We start from the raw sequence: 21,343 nt of genomic DNA, 5'->3' as shown, positions 1-21,343 counted from the left end.
TTGAAAGGGCTGGTCTCATAGATCTGGAAAGACACATGCATGAGTGATACGCAAACACAGACAGAGTGTGTCAGCTGACACAGTTTGCCATTAAGTTACAAGGATGAGGATCTAAAGCTTAAACCCTGCTTTTTTTAGTGCATCTGGTGATGAGACATAGTTATAATGAAAGCTGCTGCATGATGTGGTTCCTCTAAGTGTTTTTCCCCCTGAATGAATGCCAACTTAATGCACAAAATGCAATGTTATCAAGAGGTCATATGAGACACATCATAAGGTCAAGTTCCTCATGCTCAGAAAGTAAACACTCGACTTTTAATGTCTGAATATTTTAGGCTTTGCTATTTATATATGTATGCTCCAGAAAAAAAATAAATACACAAAATTTTATTATTCATCCATTTATTTACATTAATACATTAACATTAACCAGGGGAATTCCTTCATATCTCATCTGGTTATGTGCTTTATCCATTTCAGGGTTGCAGTGTCTACAATCCCAGACTTCTTTGACACTCTTCACTTCCTTTAGACGTTTCTGGGCAATCCCCTGAGACCTCACGCCAGCTGGGAGGTTTATATTTATTTTTCTTATTTAGATATTTGGAAATACACCAATTGTTTTTTGTTTTTTTATGGTTTAATGGTCCGAATGGGTTTTGGACCGGAAGGTTGCTGGTTTGATTCCCAGGACTGGCAGGAAAACTGGGGGTGGTGGGAGTGAAAGAACTGTCCTCCTCCATCAATCCATTCATAAAGTGCCCTTGAGCAAAGCACCTGACCCCAGCTCTGTGTGTGTGATGGGTTAAATGCAGAAAACTCATTTCACTGCACATTTACAATGACCAGTAATTGCAAATAAACATAATATATTCCTGCTTTGTTTACTTATTACTTTTTACTAATTGTTTATTGGCAGCACATAGGGTCATTCATTCATTCATTATCTGTAACCCTTATCCAGTTCAGAGTCACGGTGGACCCAGAGCCTTTCTGGAATCATTGGGCGCATGGCAGGAATACACCCTGGAGAGGGCGCCAGTCCTTCAGAGGGCAACACACACACTCATACATTCCCGCACACACTCACACCTACGGATGCTTTTGAGTCGCCAATCCACCAACCAACATGTGTTTTTGGACCATGGGAGGAAACCCACAGAGACACAGGGAGAACACACCACACTCCTCACAGACAGTCACCCGGAGGAAACCCACGCAGCCACAGGGAGAACACACCACACTCCTCACAGACAGTCACACAGAGGAAACCCACGCAGACACAGGGAGAACACACCACACTCCTCACAGACAGTCACCTGGAAGAAACCCACGCAGGCACAGGGAGAACACACCAAACTCCTCACAGACAGTCACACAGAGGAAACCCATGCAGACACAGGGAGAACACACCAAACTCCTCACAGACAGTCACCCGGAGGAAACCCACGTGGACACAGGGAGAACACACCAAACTCCTCACAGACAGTCACCCGGAGGAAACCCATGCAGACACAGAGAGAACACACCACACTCCTCACAGACAGTCACCCGGAAGAAACCCACGCGGACACAGGGAGAACACACCAAACTCCTTACAGACAGTCACCCGGAGGAAACCCACGCAGACACAAAGAGAACACACCTCACAGACAGTCACCTGGAGGAAACCCACGCAGACACAGGGAGAACACAATACACTCCTCACAGACAGTCACCCGGAGGAAACCCACGCAGACACAGAGAGAACACACCACAATCCTCCCAGACAGTCACCTGGAGGAAACCCACGCAGCCACAGGGAGAACACACCACACTCCTCACAGACAGTCACACAGAAAAAACCCACGCAGACACAGGGAGAACACACCACAATCCTCACAGACAGTCACCTAGAGGAAACCTACACAGACACAGGGAGAACACACTACACTCCTCACAGACAGTCACCTGGAGGAAACCCACGCAGACACAGGGAGAACACACCAAACTCCTCACAGACAGTCACCCGGAGGAAACCCACGCAGACACAGGGAGAACACACCACACACCTCACAGACAGTCACCTGGAGGAAACCCACGCAGACACAGGGAGAACACACCACAATCCTCACAGACAGTCACCTGGAGGAAACCTACACAGACACAGGGAGAACACACTACACTCCTCACAGACAGTCACTTGGAGGAAACCCACGCAGACACAGGGAAAACACACCACACCCCTCACAAACAGTCACAGACAGTCAACCAGGTCCCTGGAGCTGTGTGATTGCGACACTACCTGCTGCACCATCGTGCCACCCAGCACATAGGTTTGACATTTAGTAATGCTGTCACACAGCTTCAGGTTTTGTGAGGATGTGTGTTCTCCCTGTGTCTGTGTGGGTTTCCACAAAGTGCTTGGGTCCTCTCACACAATCAAAGCCAACACGATGTTAAGTGAATTAACTGTACAACAATATCCACTGATGTGAGTGGTTGAGTGAATGCGTGATGTTCTGTGATGAAATGATTCCTTATAGGCTCCACACAGCAAATTCTCCAGTGGTAAATTAACACTATTAGTGTTAAATTAAGACTGAGAGTGTTTTAATTTATTGCACTAACTGTTAATTTAACACTAAAAATGTTCATTTAACACTGGTGAATTTGCTGGGCAGACACACTGGGCCCTGAACTTGATAAACCACTAAAGAGACTCTATGTAGTATTTTTACCTAAAAATGACAGTTTTAAATGGATTGTAATGTTCCTCTGACCTGTAATAAGGAGAATAAAGCCTCTCTTACTGCTCCAGGGGATTCTCAGCTAAAAACCTGGCCATGCAACTTCAGAATCACATGGCAGAGATCTCTCGCAAGGACTGCATACCGCCTTATGGCACATAGCACACAGGTGTTTGCCTCGCTACAAAAAGAACCAAGATTGGTTTTCCCAGTACGGACATGATGGCAGAGACAGCTAGGAGGTGAAAAAGAGAGAGTGAGAGCAGCTGTTCAAGTGTTAATTTTGGACTGACTTTACTCAATAGTGAGTTGAAACAGGCATCAAGACACAAATTGGAGAAGTAACTTTTGTAGTATGTTATTCTTGTGTTAGTCAATGATAAATGTTGTTGACAAGTGTTTTAATCAGGTTTTTGAGCGTTAATGAGTGAGCCAGGGTTTGCAGCTGCTAACTTTAGCTGTTTAGCTCTGGCTGTTTATAATAGACAGAGTTACGTTTTGTGTCAGTGGAACCCAAGCTTGTTGAGCACAGTGCTATAATAAGTTTTTAAAGGTTACTGAAGAAAAAGGGCCAGTGGTAGCTTTAGCCAGATTAGCACATTGGACATTGATTCTGGTAATAAGTGCTTTCTATCGATTGTTGTGTAGTTATAATGGCTAGAGTACCTTCAAAGTTACATTTTATGATTGTAATAGCACGACTCAGTGTAGTCATGGTGGCACGGTGGCTTAGTGGTTAGCACGTTCGCCTCTCAGCACTGGGATCTTGGGTTCAAGTCCCATCTGGTTAGAGTTCCCATGTTCTCCCTGTGTCTGTGTGGGTTTCCTCCAGGGGCTCCGGTTTCCTCCCACAGTCCAAAAACATTGACTTCTCTAATGTGAGTGAATCAATGTCTGTATGTGTGTGTGCCCAGATATGGATTGGCACTCTGTCCTGGGTGAAATCCTAGTGCCCGATTCAGTGGACGGTCGTTCCTGGTCGGGAGCTGTGCGCGTTTGGCTGCCGCTTCTCACCAGTGTGTGTGGATTGAATGTTCTGAGCAGTGTGGATTGTAAAGCGTCCTTGGGTGTAAAAAGGTGCTATATTATTATAATAATAGTCAACATCATTTTATTCATTTATGCGCACTCCCCAGGCTCAGCACTGAGGTAGTTTGTGCATGTGTTTATCAGTAGCCCAGAGAGCCGTTCATGACAATGTGAATATTCTTCGGCTCAGAAGGTCTTTGTGTGTGTGTGTGTGTGTGTGTGTGTGTGCGAGAGAGACAGAGAGAGAAAGACTTTATCTATTCATTGTATTTTAAAATATTTTTTATAGTAATTATTTAAGCAAATTAATGATAATTTGCTTAAATAATCGGTTAATTAAGTATTTGTTTTTTTTTTCAAATATATAAAAAATATATGTTCAGTGTAATTTTGTTTATGTGATTTGGCAACATTGTTACTGAAACAGTCATGCCAATAAAGCCAAGCTGAATTGAAAAAAAAAAATTAAATTGAGACATGCATTTCACTCAGCAACAGTTCTCCCACAGTATTCCTTAAAAGACAATGAGTAAGTAAATGAGGTCATTTAATTTAAACCCAAATGTTTCAGAAGCTTCACGACAAAATGATGTAAAGATCCCACTAGAAAACACATCAGAGCCTTTGGGTTTAAATAAATAAGTCTAATAATTTCCAAAACATATTTATTTATTTTTTAGAAAATTAAATGCACATGTATCGTTTAACAGCGGAAAAAGAACAAGAGGTAGACCATCTATACGCTGAAACATATAGAATATGAAAGTGGATCATTTTATTTTTTTTTGATGATTGACACATTTCTTTGGTGATTGTCATTGAAAGGAGAAGGCAGCGGCTGATACAGAAAAGCAACAATCAAACCTTAAACATTACATCATACTGTTTGTGCAGATACCGTCTGTACATCAGTGGCACACAGACCTTAGGGCAGTGGGTTCCCAAACTGGGTGTGGTCTGATTTAGATATGCGTCAGTGGGGTATATTCCTTTAGCTTTCAAATGACTACACTATTATATCAGAGCAAAGACTCTTACTGCGCTTGTTTAAGGTTAATCCCAGTTATGTAGTATATTTATTGATATGTAATGCCTAATTTCAATGTTTCATTTTTGAATTTAAAAGCCAAACTGGAACATATTTCTGGATGTTATTAATACATTGGAAAGCTTTCAAAACATCTACAGGTATCACTTTTTCACAAATGTTACAGGCATTAAATCAGCTTCTAAATTATACACCTGGAATTAAAATAGGTGTAGGAGGTAAAAACCTTGGGCCCACAGAATATTACTAATATCCAGTTCATGTTTCTTTGCCCAAGAGGTTTGTGAAGCTTTGTGCTTCGTCCTGTGGCACAAATCAGAATACAGTGTTCTACACATTGTGTTTAAAACCATGTGATTGCGTAATCATAAATGCAGCATAGGTAATAGTTTAGCGATTACAGCAGAGAAATTGAAGCAGTGAAAAAACAGCAACTGAAAGCAAACCAGCTGCTGTTGTGAATTACAAAGTGGTGCAGAGACATTTACAACAAAAGACCTGTATTGTCCATAAATTATTTGGTATTATGTAGAAGGTACCCACACTGCCATCCACATGATTAAACCCTTAGTAGTTTGGTAATATTCTTTGATGAATCCTATACTGAATACTATTTTATTGTCCTTCCTCCTTTTCAACATGTGGTAAATGTCACAAACAAGAGATAAATTGTAATAATCCTCATTATAGTTTCTCACAATTTCAGTGCATCCAAACAATGTTTAAAAAGATATAAAGCAATACGATACGTTTTGTGTTTATATTGTTTAAGAACATATATGGACTATAAAAAGTGATCTGTTTGCAGAAGTCTTAGGATGCGCACTGTGGGCTCACGGCTGGTTCTTCGCCTGCTTCCTTCCTCCTTGTCGTTTGGACATCTTTCCTCTGAAGGTAGAAGGGAAAAACACAGGTCAACAATAGTTTCAGCAAGCTCTCCACATTTATCCACTTTAGAAATTTAAATGTAAGTGGTAGGAGATGCTCACTTTTTCCCAAGTTTCCCTTTGAGGATTTTCTTTCCTTGTTTTCCATCTGGATCCAGGCATGTTTTGTTTCCTGTCTTGAGTGTGATCCTTTGTAGCAAAGAAGATAAATGACACACACACTGGGTTTTCTCATGTCAATTCACAGTCTGTAACTGCCAGGTACTGCCCAGTAAACAAGGAACGTTCCCTGGACGTTCAAAATAGGTCTAAAAGTAGTCTGTCCGTCAAGGACATATTTTAAACGTCAATGGATGTCCAAAATCCATCTTAATAAGTTAGTTAAGTGGTGACCAATCGATAACGTCAGTGGACGTCCAAAACGCGTTTTATACAAGTAATTTATTTCGGGGCCAATTAATAACATCAATGGACGTCCAAAATACGTCTAATAGTCGTCTTTTCAATGTCTGTGTTTGGACGTCTTTTCAACTTTCATTTTTAACCTTAAGAGAACGTTGATTAGCGGCAGTCATTACGTTATTTCAACGTTGAAGCAACGGCTAATTGTTTACTGGGTGCACACAGCTGACGTTTTTCTGACTTCTTGAATATTTCTAATTCAGCAAATTAACCCGTGTTAAACCAACTCTATTAGTGTTACATTAACAACATGAACGTAAAAAAACTAACACCAGCACTGTGTTATTTTAATACTAATAGTGCCCCCAGAGGCCGGATGGAGTGGTGTCTCTACCAAAGTGGGAACACATCCCATCATTTTTAGGATGTTGTAGGGGGACTTCAAGTACAGGACTGGCATGGTGTGTGAGAGGATATTCCTGGGAAAAACAAGACCTATAGTCACCTCTGTCAGCTGTCAGATGGGCCCCCCAGCCCTAGTGACAAAGTAAACTTGGGAAAATACAGGAAACTTTGACCCAGGAGACAGCACCGACAGAGAGGGGGCTGAGGCCACATAACTCCTCTCACTCTGTCAGGCTCATTATCTGTTATCACTCTCCTATTGTCAAATGTGCAGAAGTGTGCTTCCAGGTACAGAGAACCAGACGAGGTGATAGAGGAGAAAGAGACAGACACAACGTGTGAGTGGCTGAAATCCCTATGTTTCTGTTGTTCTGAATAAAAGTCACGTCTGCTGTGAACCTGGCACTGGGGCTCATGTGAACCTAAATTCCCACAGGTCCTAAACGAAGGAATGTGTGAATATGATGATCATTGTGTATGCATCTGTTTCATTATTATTATTATTTTTAACCTTTAATCAATCCTTATTCTTATAACAAGGGTTTTGGGAAAAGGGTTTGGGCGCATTATTGTAGTTTAAAAAAAAGTGTGTACTCACAAGAGCTCAGTCCTGGGACACAAGGCACTTGGGGAGAAAGAGTTAATCTCCTTAACATTTTGAAACTTCACCCGTTTCTGGAGCTTTCCTCCGCACAAACAGCGCTCTGATTGTCCTCCAATGCGCCCTGTAGGAGAGGCCAAAAAGGAGTGAGTTAATAAGTAGGTTCATGAATAAATAACTTTGTTTAAATAAAGCACAAGGTCCAGTTAAGAAAGTCCTAAAAAAATATTCGTTTTTGTTTTTTTCCAATGGGAAAAGATAACAAATAATAAGATTTATAACATTGCTAAAGTCACATATCATCTTACCTGCACACAGAGTTGTAGTCATCATAAAAATGACTAGAAACAGCAGTGTGAAAGTGGTGGTTCTCATGGTGAAGGCTGACGAGTGAAGAACAAAACAAAGTGCACCGAAGAGGGTGGTGCAAATGACACTCTCTCATTTTTATACAAAACGCATCACTCACTTTCACTTTCCACAAATAGACTGCTCCTAATACGTGGGTCATTCCTTTTGGGAAAATCCGATTAAGAAGCTTTGAGAATAGACACTGAGTCTACACACGTATAGGAATTTCCACAGCCTCAGAGATGTCTAAACAGAAAGTTATGTAACAGGCAAAAAATGTAAAGAAATGATAAATAGGCCAGAAAACTTATTAAAACAATAAATATGCATTTTACAAAAAGTCTTTGGCAAGCACTTTCCGTGGTATAAATGGTTATTTTCAGAAATCCTTGATCTTTTATGGCCTGAGGATAAATCATTCCACCGATGTGTTGTGTCCAGATATAAATATAACTTTTCTCTAATTTTCAAATTCATTCATTTCTATGATTATTTTTATATTGAAATGTATCTTAATCAATATTTTTCTTCATTCTATTACTCAGAAAGCTTTGTAGAGTGTATAAACTTAACAAATATGAAAGGGGTCACATTAAAGGTGTTAAGAACAGTAATTACTCGTAAATAAGAACAGTGCCAGAGTTTGCAGATTGAATACTATTGGATAGTTGTTGTTTGTTTGTTTGCTTGTTTGTTTACACATTTACAGAACAACCTGAATCCATAACATTACAGGAAAAACTGAGACCGAAATGAGGGGTTTTGCTGCCACCTAGTGGACAACTTGGCAGGATCAGGGAGAGCACATCAAACTCCTTTAAAGACAGACCTGTTGCTCGGTGGTGGAAAAGTCGGTAGTTGAGGAGTGAACACAGGAACCTGGAGCTCTGTGGCAGTGAAACTTCCTGCAGCACCACGCTGGCACCCTGAGGAAAAACACTGCATCTGCTGAGTGGAACTTTTCAGGAAAATGCGGGTGTGTTTTTCCAGATTATGTTCAAAATGGATAAGTGGTTACAAGTGTGGGGCGCGCGCGCGGCATGGTGGCTCAGCAGGTTAGTGTCGCAGTCACACAGCTCCAGGGACCTGGAGGTTGTGGGTTCGATTCCCGCTCCGGGTGACTGTCTGTGAGGAGTGTGGTGTGTTCTCCCCGTGTCCGCGTGGGTTTCCTCCGGGTGCTCCGGTTTCCTCCCACAGTCCAAGGTAGGTGGATTGGCGACTCAAAAGTGTCCTTAGGTGTGTGTGTGTGTTGCTCAGGGTTTTTTCCCGCCTTGCGCCCAATGATTCCAGATTCCAGGTAGGCTCTGGACCGCGACCCTGAACAGGATAAGGGTTACAGATAATGAATAAACCCAGTAAACAAGGAACGTCCCTGGACGTTCAAAATAGGTCTAAAAGTAGTCTGTCCATCAAGGACATATTTTAAACGTCAATGGACGTCCAAATTCCATCTTAATAAGTTAGTTAAGTGGTGACCAATCGATAACGTCAGTGGACGTCCAAAACGCGTTTTATACAAGTAATTTATTTCGGGACCAATTAATAACATCAATGGATGTCCAAAATACGTCTAATAGTCGTCTTTTCAATGTCTGTGTTTGGACGTCTTTTCAACTTTCATTTTCAACCTTAAGAGAACGTTGATTAGACGGCAGACATTACGTTATTTCCACGTTGAATCAACGGCTAATTGTTTACTGGGAATGTAGTCCCTGCGACTAAACGGAAGGGTGATTGTGTCTGTACTGTAATTTATGTGAATATTAATTGCAATCATTCATTGCAAGGATTGTGTTATGGACAATGACAATGGGCAATATTAGGTTCTGGCCAGTAATAATGGACTCACTAGGTGTGTAACTGTGTCCTTTTATTCCCCCCAAAGTGTCCATGCCCCATTACATTGAATGAGGTGTCAAATTAATCTTAGGGTGCCCTCTTGCGGACAATTTAAGGTATTGCACGACCTCATATTCCTCGGTTGAGGCTTAATTATGTCCACAATACCCCCGTTAGGTTTTATTTAAATTTTTATGCGATAATTGATAAATAAAGTCAATAGCAGGTCAATTGGATTTTACTGAATAATTTACTTGAGAATGAGATGTGAGTTTGGTCGCGGTTATGTGCCGCGCAACAGGAGTCCACTGTCCCACTTCCAGCTGAATGTGCAGCGCCAAACTCACTCAGTTAAAAACAAAATGGAGTCCTCGACCTGAATTATTAATGTTTTAGTTATAAAACGTGGTTGTAATGTGTAAATATGGAATGGACAGGAGATATCAAACAATGTCCTAATGCATAGCCTGTGTCATGTCTGTCTGAAAAGGATTGTTAAACTGAGGGAACAGATTACTAAATCGAGGGAACAAATTACTAAAGTGAGGGAACTAATTATTAAATTGAGGGAACAGATTACTAAATTGAGGAAACGGATTATTAATTTGAGGGAATGGATTACTAAATTGAGGGAACAAATTATTATATTGAGGGAGTACAGATTACTAAATTGAGGGAACAGATTACTAAATTGAGGGAACTAATTATTAAATTGAGGGAACGGATTACTAAATTGAGGGAACGGATTACTAAATTGAGGGAATGGATTACTAAAGTGAGGGAACTAATTATTAAATTGAGGGAACAGATTACTAAATTGAGGGACCGGATTACTAAAGTGAGGGAACTAATTATTAAATTGAGGGAACAGATTACTAAATTGAGGGAACGGATTATTAAATTGAGGGAATGGATTACTAAATTGAGGGAACGGATTATTAAATTGAGGAAACAGATTACTAAATTGAGGGACCGGATTACTAAAGTGAGGGAACTAATTATTAAATTGAGGGAACAGATTACTAAATTGAGGGACGGATTACTAAATTGAGTCTCTAAATAATATTTTTCCACCATCGGACTTTAAGGGCTCCGTAATTCACAAATTGGAACTGATAAATTACTCTGTTCAGTATGTGGATAAGAAGAGGCATTTGTGCCTAATGTTGAAACGCACATACACGAATAGGAACTACACTACATCATCTGTTGTTAGCTCAGCTATATTTCACACTCCAGTTTATTAACTATATTTGGAACCATTCGGCAGTGACCAGAGGTCCACTTTTCGATGGACAGATACTCTTTTGGGACCTAAAACATGCGTGTTCAAGTGGTCAGAGAGTTGAGAGCTGAATCATTACACACTTGTGCCGGTTCAGCGCTGCAGGTCCACCGTCCACTGCCGTGCAGCTCAGTGTTTTACTGGAGCCTTGAACAGAAATGTGTTAAACGTTGTTGAGGTAATATTTATCATAGCATCTTCTTCATGTTTGGAGAATGTTTCTGTGACCCAGCCTTTTGTTTACTATATGTTTAACATCCACAGGTACGCCCACACTTACTGGATCCAGAGCTGTTGTTGTGAAGCCTGTGGTTCCTCCATTGCTTGGTTCATGACGTCACTCTTAGAAACGATCTTCATGACCTTCCTCGTCTCTAGAAGGGTAGCTGGTGAGAGTTGGAGGACGGAGCATTTGATGCCTCTTTTTCTGTCCAGTGCTGCTGTGACCATGTCTCTACTAAAAATTCAGTTCAGTGTCTGTTTTTACATTAGTAAGAAATTAACATTTCCATCCCTTTTTCCAATTTTGCAGTTTATCATTTCTGCTGCTAACAAACTAAATTTCAGGAACAAAGAAAAATTACTTGACTGTGTTTCCTGATTTTTCACTTATCATGTCTTATAATAGAGCGGCATGGTGGAGTTGTGTGTTCTCCCTATGTCTGCGTGGGTTTCCTCTGGGTGACTGTCTGTGAGGAGTGTGGTGTGTTCTCCCTGTGTCTGTGTTGGTTTCCTCCGGGTGACTGTCTGTGAGGAGTGTGATGTGTTCTCCCTGTGTCCGTGTGGGTTTCCTCCGGGTGACTGTCTGTGAGGAGTGTGGTGTGTTCTCCCTGTGTCCGCGTGGGTTTCCTCCGGGTGACTGTCTGTGAGGAGTGTGATGTGTTCTCCCTGTGTCTGCGTGGGTTTCCTCCGGGTGCTCCGGTTTCCTCTCATAGTCCAAAAACACATGTTAGTAGGTGGATTGGCGGCTCAAAAGTGTCCGTAGGTGTGTGTGTGTCTGTGTTGCCCTGTGAAGGACTGGCGCCCCCTCCAGGAGGTATTCCCGCCTTGCGCCCAATGATTCCAGGCGCATTCCATGACCCACCGCGACCCTGAACTGGATAAGGGTTACAGATAATGAATGAATGAATGAATGAATGAATGAAGAATGTCTTATAATAAAGTAGCAGGACTCATCAGACAGAATGCTACACCTGTATGTGACCAGTCAATGAGATTGTGTCACTGCAAGAAGTTAAAATATTACAATTATACACCATTGCTGTTTAGTGGAAAGTTGGGTTTACATGCAGATAACCAGCATGTACTATAGACCCAGTATGAACCCATACTGGGGCCACTACTTCATCAATCCACCATTGATTAGAATGAGACTTTTATTAATTTGATCATTCAAGACCTGGAAAGATGGAATATGTAATTTGGTTTGAAACTGTTTCTGATAGGAAAATGACGACAGGAATGTGAGAGCTGCTGGATGTAACCGAAGTGAAGGGAGCATCAGCACAGGCTGTTCTCACCCAGTCGGCCATTATAGTCCTACCACTTTCATTGCAAAAGTGAAAAAAAAATCAGAAAATTTCATTGATAAAATGTTACACCCCTGGAGCTCCACTCCATATCTATTTAGGACCTCTTTTTTATGCCCTTAGTGACCACCACTGTTGAAGAGAGCTAAATGATCTTTGGGTGAGTTAAAACACCCAAAGTCAACCAGAGAGAGAGAGAGACAGAGACACAGTGCTGTCTCTCTACAGTTCCAGCAAGTTCGGCGCTGCATAGTGAAAGTGACCATAAAGTCCCGCCCCCTAAAAAATGTAGAAACGTTTGATTGACAACAGACTAAACCAGTCATATTGCAAAAACTCTGACGCCGCGGCTCCTATAAACCAATCAGAAAACTAATGCTTAAAAACTTGAAGATGTCAGCAAAACAGAGGGGGAGGGGATCCACTAATGGCAGTCATATTTTTTGAAGGCGAGATAATGCGCTAGGTTCAAGTATCGATTTCTGTCACCGTTAAGGTAATCAAGTCTTTTATTGTTTATCTTAAAATTATAAAAAATGCATGTTCTTTACAACAGAAGGCAGTTTTAGTGTCAAGGAAACGGCTTCGGGGCTGTTAAAACATGCTAACATAACTGTACATGCAGGGTTTGGAGCTGAAATTTGGGCTTCCTAGTTGGAATACTCCGTTCCACCTTAAATGGAGCTGCTGTTCCGAGCGATTGCATTCTAGCGCTTGACCTGCTGCTCCATTTAAGGTGGAACACAGAATTCTAATGTGAAGCTGGCCTAGCCTGTTATTGTTGTGCGTAGGTTCGGACTTTAACATGTATTTAGTATTATAGAGGTACTCGGATTGCAAAGATAAATTGGTGTTTTGTCCTAAAACACGACTGTTTTCGCCCGTGTTTCGAGCTCCGTGTTATTTTACGCAGAGCTGTCATGGCGAAGTCGTTCAAACTTTTCTCTGCCAGATTTTAACGGAACTGCAATGGCGCTGCCGTCCCAAAATAATAACGTTAATTCATCTCACCCTCAAATTAACGTTATCACAGGCTTTTATCTAGTCATGTACTTCACCACAAGAAAGGCAAATAACACTGGATATTATAATAATAAAAAATCGCGCTCAATGTCTGTGGGCTGTATCCCAAATGGCACAAAGCTTTCTATCTAGTGCACAACGTAAGTCATGAAATTAAGGCTTGTGCACCCAAATACTGAGTTATATTTTCAAACGAAAGCAAAACGTAAGGTTAGACATAGGGTGCAGGAGACACCGTCCAACGTTTTTGTGAGTTATTTAGGTGTAAGTCTGTAGTTTTATGCCCTTTGAAGTGCACTATGTAGGTAGTACCTAGCCATTTGGGAGTCAGCCCGCCATATTTGTTTACAACAAGCATTAGGCCTCCGTTAGTTCATGAAAGTTTCCCCCTTAAAAAGTCCTAGTGTATTTTTATTAAAAGTTTCATTTTAGTTCTTAATTCATTCATTCCTTTGCATAGTACATGATCAGGATATTTATAAAATTCAACACTATTTGCTTAGCTACATAACATGTTTTTTATTCTAAAGATGAATGTGTCTGAGTCGGTCTAACACATTGTTAGGCAATTGTCAGATTTGTTTTTGTCCTGCTAATATCCAGTCCTTCATTTTTTAAATATATTTGTCTGGTAGCAATACCCTAAATAATCCCTTTCTGTGAATTTTCCCAACTTCTCTGCAGATTCTCAGCTGATAGATGTCCACGCCAAACGACCCATCAGTTGGAATGTCTCATCCTGGTCCCTCTCCAGGTGCTGGCTTGTCCCCAGGCCCAATTTTAGGGCCCAGTCCTGGTCCAGGTCCATCTCCAGGTTCTGTTCACAGTATGATGGGACCAAGCCCAGGACCTCCTAGTGTTCCTCATGTCCTGCAGGGTCAAGGGACAGGAGACTTCTCTCAGGATGGCATGCATCCCTTGCACAAGGTATGTAGGAGGATGACTGAAAAGACTAGATTCAAGGATTTACATTTTACTCTGTGTTGCTTCAGTTCCCTCTGGCAGTTTACAGTTTTGAACAGATGCTTTGTGCTTGTGTCCTTAATGATATATATATATATATATATATATATATATATATATATATATATATATATATATATATATATATTATTTGATTAGGCTGATGTTATTAATTTTTTTTTTTTTTTTTTTTTTGCTGACACATTTTAGCCAGTGGAGGGGATGCATGAGAAGGGAATGGGGGAGGACATGCACTATGGCCAGATGAAAGGTGTTGGGATGAGATCTCTGCACAGTGGCATGGGTCCTCCACAGAGTCCAATGGATCAGCACAGCCAAGGTCTGATTATTACATTGTATCAGGTTTAGAGACAACAATAAATATGTTGGTATATGGTGTGTCACATTGTTATTTCTACAACTTAAGAATAATGATGCTAAAAGTTTTACTATAAATAGAAGTTTACTCCCTCTAAACGCATTTCCTGTTTTCTTTTTTTTCTAGGATACATGTCCCCACACCCTTCTCCAATGGGACCTGTGCCAGAGCATGTGCCAAGCCCTATGTCAGGAGGGGGTCCTACCCCACCTCAAATACCCCAAGCCCAGCCAGGCCCCATGATGCAAATGGACCCTCAGGGGATGGGACAACAAGGCCGTGGGCACTCAGCCTTTAGCCCCATCCAACTGCAGCAACTCCGGGCTCAGATCCTGGCCTACAAGATCCTGGGAAGGGGGCAGCCACTTCCTGAGAACCTGCAGCTGGCCGTACAGGGCAAGAGAAGCCTTCCCACAATGCAGCAGCAGCCTGTCAACAGTGGTACTTACAACAGACCTCCAGGTACGTACTGGGAGTTATAGAATTTTTAAAGGCAAATCAAAAACAAATATAAACACACACACGGTGTCTAATATGACAATTGTATACATATTCTCAAGCACTAGGTCAGTTGCCATCATCAGCGTCAGGGGACGCTGTCCTTTGTTTTCTTGTGATGAAGTGAACACCAATTGAGTAAATCAAGTGACCGTGTGATTTATTTCAAATTGTGTATAAGTACACTTTGAATCTAATTCAATCAAATCTGTGCATTTCAGACCTGCACATTGATCAATAAGCTATCTATAATAATTGCTTACTGTTGTAGGTGTGACCATCCCAGCCCCTGGGGGGGGGGGGGGGGTCATTTTGCATTAGGAAGGGCATTAAACATAAAACCTGCACCAAGTTGAATGTGTGGATTGTAATGATCCACTGTGGGAGTAGCCAAAACACAGAAATAAAGAAAATTCTGTTGTAGTTCCACCGGTTTGTATTTATACTTGCTGTACAGTGAATTTTTGGTTAGTGCACTTTTTTAATTTTTTTGCAGGCATGCCAATGCCCCATGGAGGTCCTAACTCTGGTCCATGTCCCACTCCTGCCATGCCTACACATGCTCAGAGCTCAGGGCCAAAACCGTGGGCTGAGGGTGAGTCTGGTCATCTTTAAACTCAGCTCTTCTTTTGAATGAACTTTCTCTGTTCTCTGCCGTTAATACAGCTCTGATAGATAAGAAAGTACTGAAGTCTGTGTTCAGGACCCTCTGAGCTGTATGCTGTAATTGGAACTACAGTCTGGCAATATCTGATTTGATAAGTAAAATAGTCAGAAGGTCAGTATATTTGGAGCACTGCGTTTTTGTCATAGTGCACAGTTCCAGTGGATTCATAAATGGCTGGTTTCTTAGACATCCTGTCAACACAAGCTGTGACTCCAGTGAACAAATTTAAACACTCCTATGCAGACATGGATTGCAGTTTATCTAACTCACTGTCCTGTCATTTACCTTCAGCATATTTTCTATCAAGGGTCAATTTTTTTATGAATGACTATGTGTCTAAATATGGAAACAATAAGTTTTTTTTGACGAGTGACAGTAGTAAGTAATAAAGTACATTGTAAAAGTATGTAATAATATTTATCCTCAACTGGTACATGGTTTTAATACTGTTGTTTAAATATAGAATATCTTATGTGTATTTTCTCAGGATCTCAATTACCGCTTTTACACTCAGGGGTGTTGTAGTGGGGTTAAAAGTGGGACTGAGTTACCAGTGCCCCAAGTGGGGGGCCTTTGAGGAATCTGGAATTTTACTTTAAGTATTAATATTATTTAAAGATCACAATACATGTTGCTAATTAATGAAAATGTAATATTGTGGGTAAATAAATCGGTTGATTGATGGATTTAATTGTGTGTCCTAGCCTACATATCTTGTCTGAGGACAGGCACCCTCATCCCTTGCATGTAATGGTTTAGTCCGCCTTCACCAGGCTTTTTAATAAGGCGCATTTAACTTAGCATTGATTTTGCTGAAGCAGCAGTGCGCATTGTATCCACGCTATGGAAAATGATGTCCAAGAAAGCTAAATCCGAAAACAGAGGCAAAAAAGAGACAAGTTGAGGCCCAAGGAAGGTTAGCCCAAATGTGAAAGCAAATAGCCTACATTAAATACACTCCTGTGGTTATAAAACGCTTCAATACCATTGCGATTGTCAGTGCTGAAACGTCATAACACAAAATTGGAAATAACATGATACATTATCGCTAATCTGAGGTGAACTATAAATAATGTTTTTATTAATTAATTGTTTGGTGGTTGAGGGGGGTCCCATGGGCACTGCTTGTGCATAGGGCCCAGAATTTGGTGCTTCACCCCTGTTTCCACCAATGAGGAACCGGAAGGGTTCTAGTTCGCAAACTAAATTTGGAACAGTTTGGCACTCTGTTGGTTTCTAGCTGGAACCAAAGAAGAGTTGGTTCTTCAGAGTGTACCGTGGCATCGTCCATGGCTGTTTTTATGTGTTTCTGGTGCTGTGTTTAATGTGACGCCATGCACATTGGTCAGAGCTGTGGTTCTGCATTGGTTATGTTTCTCCGCTGTTCACATGCTCAGCAGAACGGCTCGGAACTCTGCAACATTTACACAGTATTATATCTCACTCTGATCTGACTCCACTGTAAACAAAAATAATCAATGACTCTATCATGACTCTAACAGTTTATCTGTGGCACTGTATACAGCCACAGCGATGCCCGCCACTGATGATGTATCCTTGGTTCCCCTCTAAACTTGTAGAAATGTGTTCATTATAAAGAACCAAGGTTCCAACAATTAGGAATGGAACTGGTTCAAAAATGAGAGTTGTTTTGGTGGAAAAGCACTAAATGTGAACTGTTTGATTTGAATAACTGTCAGCTAACAGCATCCAAAATGCATGTTTTCCTGCTCATTTTATTTCAAAATCTGTGGATGATGAAATGTACATGAGGCAGTCATTTTCTCTTAATGACTTTGTAGTTTAGCTGTAACTGTAATTTCAGCGCTAATGCAACAAAAATTAATCAGTCAAAAGCTCTGTTGGGGTCAAAATTGAGTCAATGAAACTGTATATTAGGGCTGTGCCACATCGTATCGTTTGCAATAATATCGTCATTTTATTTTCATCTGTTGTTTACGAAAATAAGCAAATGTTTACTGATTTCTTTTGTCACTTTTATATTTGAATATTAGAAACTATTGCATTTGTAATTTGATTTTTTAAAAACATAAATAATACAATTGAATGCTATTAATATATATTTAATGTGATTAATATTAATATAACATTGATTTTTGTTGCATTAATGTGTTCTTGAAATTAATAAAAGTATTTTCAAGTGTTTTGTTCATATCGCCAATGATATTGTTATTGCCAGAACACCCTGAAACATTGTGATATTATTTTACGGCCATATCGCCCACCCCTAAAAAGCATTACATTTTGTCTTGAAAAATTTTGAACACCCCCTCCAGGGTGTGTTGCTTCTTAGCGCCCAGTGATTCTGTGTAGGCTCCGGACCCACCATGACACTGAACCGGATGAGCGGTTACAATATATTGATGAATGAATGAATTTCCAACTCTTATTTCAGGACAAGGTGCTGATGCCCCAGCTGGCCCCCAGAAGCTTCCTGTCCCAGCCCCAAGTGGCAGACCTTCTCCTGCCCCTGCTCAGGCCCCCACAGCCCCGCAGCCCATGCCCAGCACTTCACTCACCCCACAACCTCAGCCTCAGGCCCAACCTCAGCCACAGCAGCAGCCTCAGCAGGGCCCAGGCCAGCCATCACTCATCATCCAACTGCAGCAAAAACAAAACCGCATCACTCCTGTTCAGAAACCCCAGGGCCTCGACCCTGTGGAGCTCCTGCAGGAGCGAGAGTACAGGTACATGTCTCTCACATCCACAGCTGTTTGCAGCTTGTTAAAAAGTTTTTACTCCAACCTGTGCCATAACCTTTTGCTGTTGTTGATGTGTGTGGAACTGTTAGTGGCTTCTTGCTGTGCAAGGAAAGGTAGACAACACCTATGATATTATTTTTTTTTTGGAAAGAGACAAGACTATTGTTAGCCACAGACATTTGTTTTGACCGTCATTGATTTTTTTCTTTTTTTTCTTATTTTTCTTTTACTGAGCAGTGAGCACATTAACTTGTCCCCTCTTATGACACCTGTTAGAGGAAGCATTTGAAGTGGCATTTTTGTGAAGACAAAGGCTTTGTTTAGACAGACTGTTAACCCTCTTATTCTTTTTCTTTTTTCTTCTTTTTTTTGCATCCCCAGTTGGTGTACATTCTTTCTATGTGACTGTGCTCCAGATACTGACCTTTAACCTGATCGTTTCCGCTGTAAATATTATTTGGCTTGCAATTAATGTTTGATAAAGATGAGAACATCTTCCCAGATGCTCTCATTATAAAAGTATCCATATGGTTGGTGTGAGCTCCCCAGAAAGGAACTGAGATATAGCTGTATTTTTGGTTTTATACACTTCAGTTTTCTGTGGTCAGACGAGGATAAAATCTACACAAATTAATGTATTGAGTCATGAATTACACAAATAATATTACATTTACAAAGTTTTGTTAAAATATTAGGGATGCATAAATACCTTTTTTCTTTCTTTCTTTTTTTTTTTTTTTTTTTTCCCCTTCCAACCTAGTAAGAGTACAAGTATGTGTATTTTTGTACGTGCGTGCCGATACCGATACTTGCTTTGAATAAACCAGTCAGGAGCATTGTGTAATAGTGTAGTTGTTAATTAAAACATTTTTGTTTAATTAAAACTTTATTGTGGGTAGTGTCTCAGTCACACAGCTCCAGGGACCTTGTGGTTGTGGGTTCGATTCCCGCTCCAGGTGACTGTCTGTCTGGTGTGTTCTCCCTGTGTCTGCATGGGTTTCCTCCGGGTGCTCCTATTTCCTCCCACAGTCCAAAAACACACGTTGGTAGGTGGATTGGTGACTCAAAAGTGTCCTTAGGTGTGAGTGAATGTGTGTGTGTCTGTGTTGCCCTGTGAAGGACTGGCGCCCCCTACAGAGTGTATTCCCGCCTTGCGCCCAATGGTTCCACCACGACCTTGAACTGGATAAGGATTACAGATAGTGAATGAATGATTGATAAAACTTTATTGTTTATTTCTGGAACTGTCCATTTTTATTTAGCGTTTCCCCAAATTACACGACCAAATAATGTGAATTTTCTTCTGGGATCAACTAAGTACCTGTCTATCTATAAATTAGTAACTTGAGCTGCATTAAGCTCTTGATATGCATTTGTACAGTGTTGTGTATCTTTGGGAAGACAGTTTCCGTCATACGATAACGGCTGGGAAGTTCCGCACATGGGAGCGTTTGTTAATTGGCAGTGTTTATTTAAGAACATGATAAAATTATTTAATTTGAGGAAAAATAACGTCAGGCAACAAACAATGCTCTTGCAAACATGAGGAAATTCAGTCAAAACAGCCTGGCATACTCACTGCTCTCGGGTTCTTACTGCGGTCCACTTTACTAGGGTTGCCATCACTGATTTTTAAATAATTCCAGATCGCGACATTTTGAGTTCTCACAGCAACATGCATTAGGCACAAGGTATCGGATGTTGGTGTTAGAGCCTCGTTTGCGAATAAGAGTATGACTAAATGAACATGATATTGGGCAAATACCCAATAGCAGTCTCGGTATTCATGCATCCCTAATAAATATCTCTTTGTTGTGTATGTGTTACATGTGAGTGCTATGACGGCTTGTGATTTTGCAGTGACCACAGTCTTCCCTGTAGATCAGAGGAGGGCTTTAGCTTGCTTTTAAGCTAGTTCTGTCTTAATTTAATAATTTAGCTAATGAAACTGTAGTGTTGGCAGAGGGGTAAATTCAGGTTTGTTACTATTGAATTTTAAATTGCACTTTTGAAAGAAATCCTGAAATTTTCCCAATGGAGATTTTAAAATGTTTTTTATTAAATGAATGGAGAGCTAGATCTGATGCTGTGCTCTCAGTAAAATTCTTGACTGGTTATGGTTCCTAAGTTTGAAAACTCTGCAATTGTACAAAAAGAGAAGTAATGTTCTTTCTTTTCTTTTTTTTTTGTATTTTTTTTTATTAAATGAAGTGTATTGCATGTATCATTGTTGAAGGTTGCAAGCCAGAATTGCCCACAGAATTCAAGAGCTGGAGAATTTGCCAGGTTCATTACCTCCTGACCTGAGAACTAAAGCAACAGTTGAACTGAAAGCCTTGAGACTGCTCAATTTCCAGCGCCAGGTACCGTTTTACAGCCTCAGTGTTATCACAAAAATGTTGTTCCTAAGATATCCATTAGGTGGAACTCTTACTACATACTGAAGACATGAAGAGTCTTCATTAAATACTCTTAAATGTAGTAAGCCTCTGCTAGTCTTAATCTATCAGCTGGATGTGTTTGAAACAACCTCAATCAGTGCATTAATAATGTATATATTAACAAAGGGAATTGCATAAATGTATAAACTCTGAGGTGGATGTGCATCTGTGCCATTCATAACATTCTGATCACCCTTCCTGTTTCTACCATCACGGTCCATTCTCTTGTCATACTCTCATTCTCAGTGTCCATTTTCCACTGAGCATACAGGAGCACCTTTTATAATTACAGACTATTGTCCATTTGTTGTTTACCCTGTTCTTTAAAGGTCAGGACCCACAGAACCACCACAGAACTGGTATGATTGGGGTGCTGGCTCATTCTCAATTCTGCAGTGACACTGACATGCTGGTGGTTAGTGTGAGTTGTGCTGGTATGAGTGGATCTGACACAGAAGTGCTGCTGGAGATTTTAAAGCTCTCAGAATAGTCCACTGACCAAAATATCCAGCAGACATGGTCCTGTGTCCATTGATGACGGACT

The 21,343-nt window shown here is 40.8% G+C and overlaps 2 protein-coding genes across 4 annotated transcripts in view; one reads left to right on the top strand and one right to left on the bottom strand.

The window, feature by feature from the left end:
- Window positions 1-4,454: 4,454 nt before the first annotated feature.
- LOC136679422 (C-X-C motif chemokine 9-like) lies at window positions 4,455-7,536 on the bottom strand. The gene is made up of 4 exons (XM_066657931.1): window positions 7,410-7,536; window positions 7,099-7,225; window positions 5,796-5,882; window positions 4,455-5,694 (listed from the first exon to the last, which is right to left on the bottom strand). Exons 1-4 carry the CDS (start codon window positions 7,474-7,476, stop codon window positions 5,640-5,642), a joined length of 336 nt encoding a protein of 111 aa, XP_066514028.1. The 5' UTR covers window positions 7,477-7,536; the 3' UTR covers window positions 4,455-5,639.
- Window positions 7,537-12,493: 4,957 nt separating this feature from the next.
- The window catches only part of LOC136677852 (probable global transcription activator SNF2L2), a 39,751-nt gene continuing 30,901 nt past the window's right edge, over window positions 12,494-21,343 (top strand). For all 3 annotated transcript variants that reach the window (XM_066655523.1, XM_066655525.1, XM_066655524.1), the window contains exons 1-7: window positions 12,494-12,601; window positions 13,813-14,055; window positions 14,302-14,431; window positions 14,597-14,932; window positions 15,465-15,563; window positions 18,052-18,343; window positions 20,595-20,721. In XM_066655523.1, coding sequence (XP_066511620.1) covers window positions 13,828-14,055; window positions 14,302-14,431; window positions 14,597-14,932; window positions 15,465-15,563; window positions 18,052-18,343; window positions 20,595-20,721 — 1,212 coding nt within the window. In that variant the 5' untranslated portion in view covers window positions 12,494-12,601; window positions 13,813-13,827. The remainder of the gene's footprint in view (window positions 12,602-13,812; window positions 14,056-14,301; window positions 14,432-14,596; window positions 14,933-15,464; window positions 15,564-18,051; window positions 18,344-20,594; window positions 20,722-21,343) is intronic.

The sequence above is a fragment of the Hoplias malabaricus genome, chromosome Y (genome assembly GCF_029633855.1).
Source record: "Hoplias malabaricus isolate fHopMal1 chromosome Y, fHopMal1.hap1, whole genome shotgun sequence".
NCBI classification, from domain to species: Eukaryota; Metazoa; Chordata; class Actinopteri; order Characiformes; family Erythrinidae; genus Hoplias; species Hoplias malabaricus.
The sequence above is the reverse complement of the archived record's forward strand: the minus strand, read 5'-3'. Positions and strand labels throughout refer to the sequence as shown.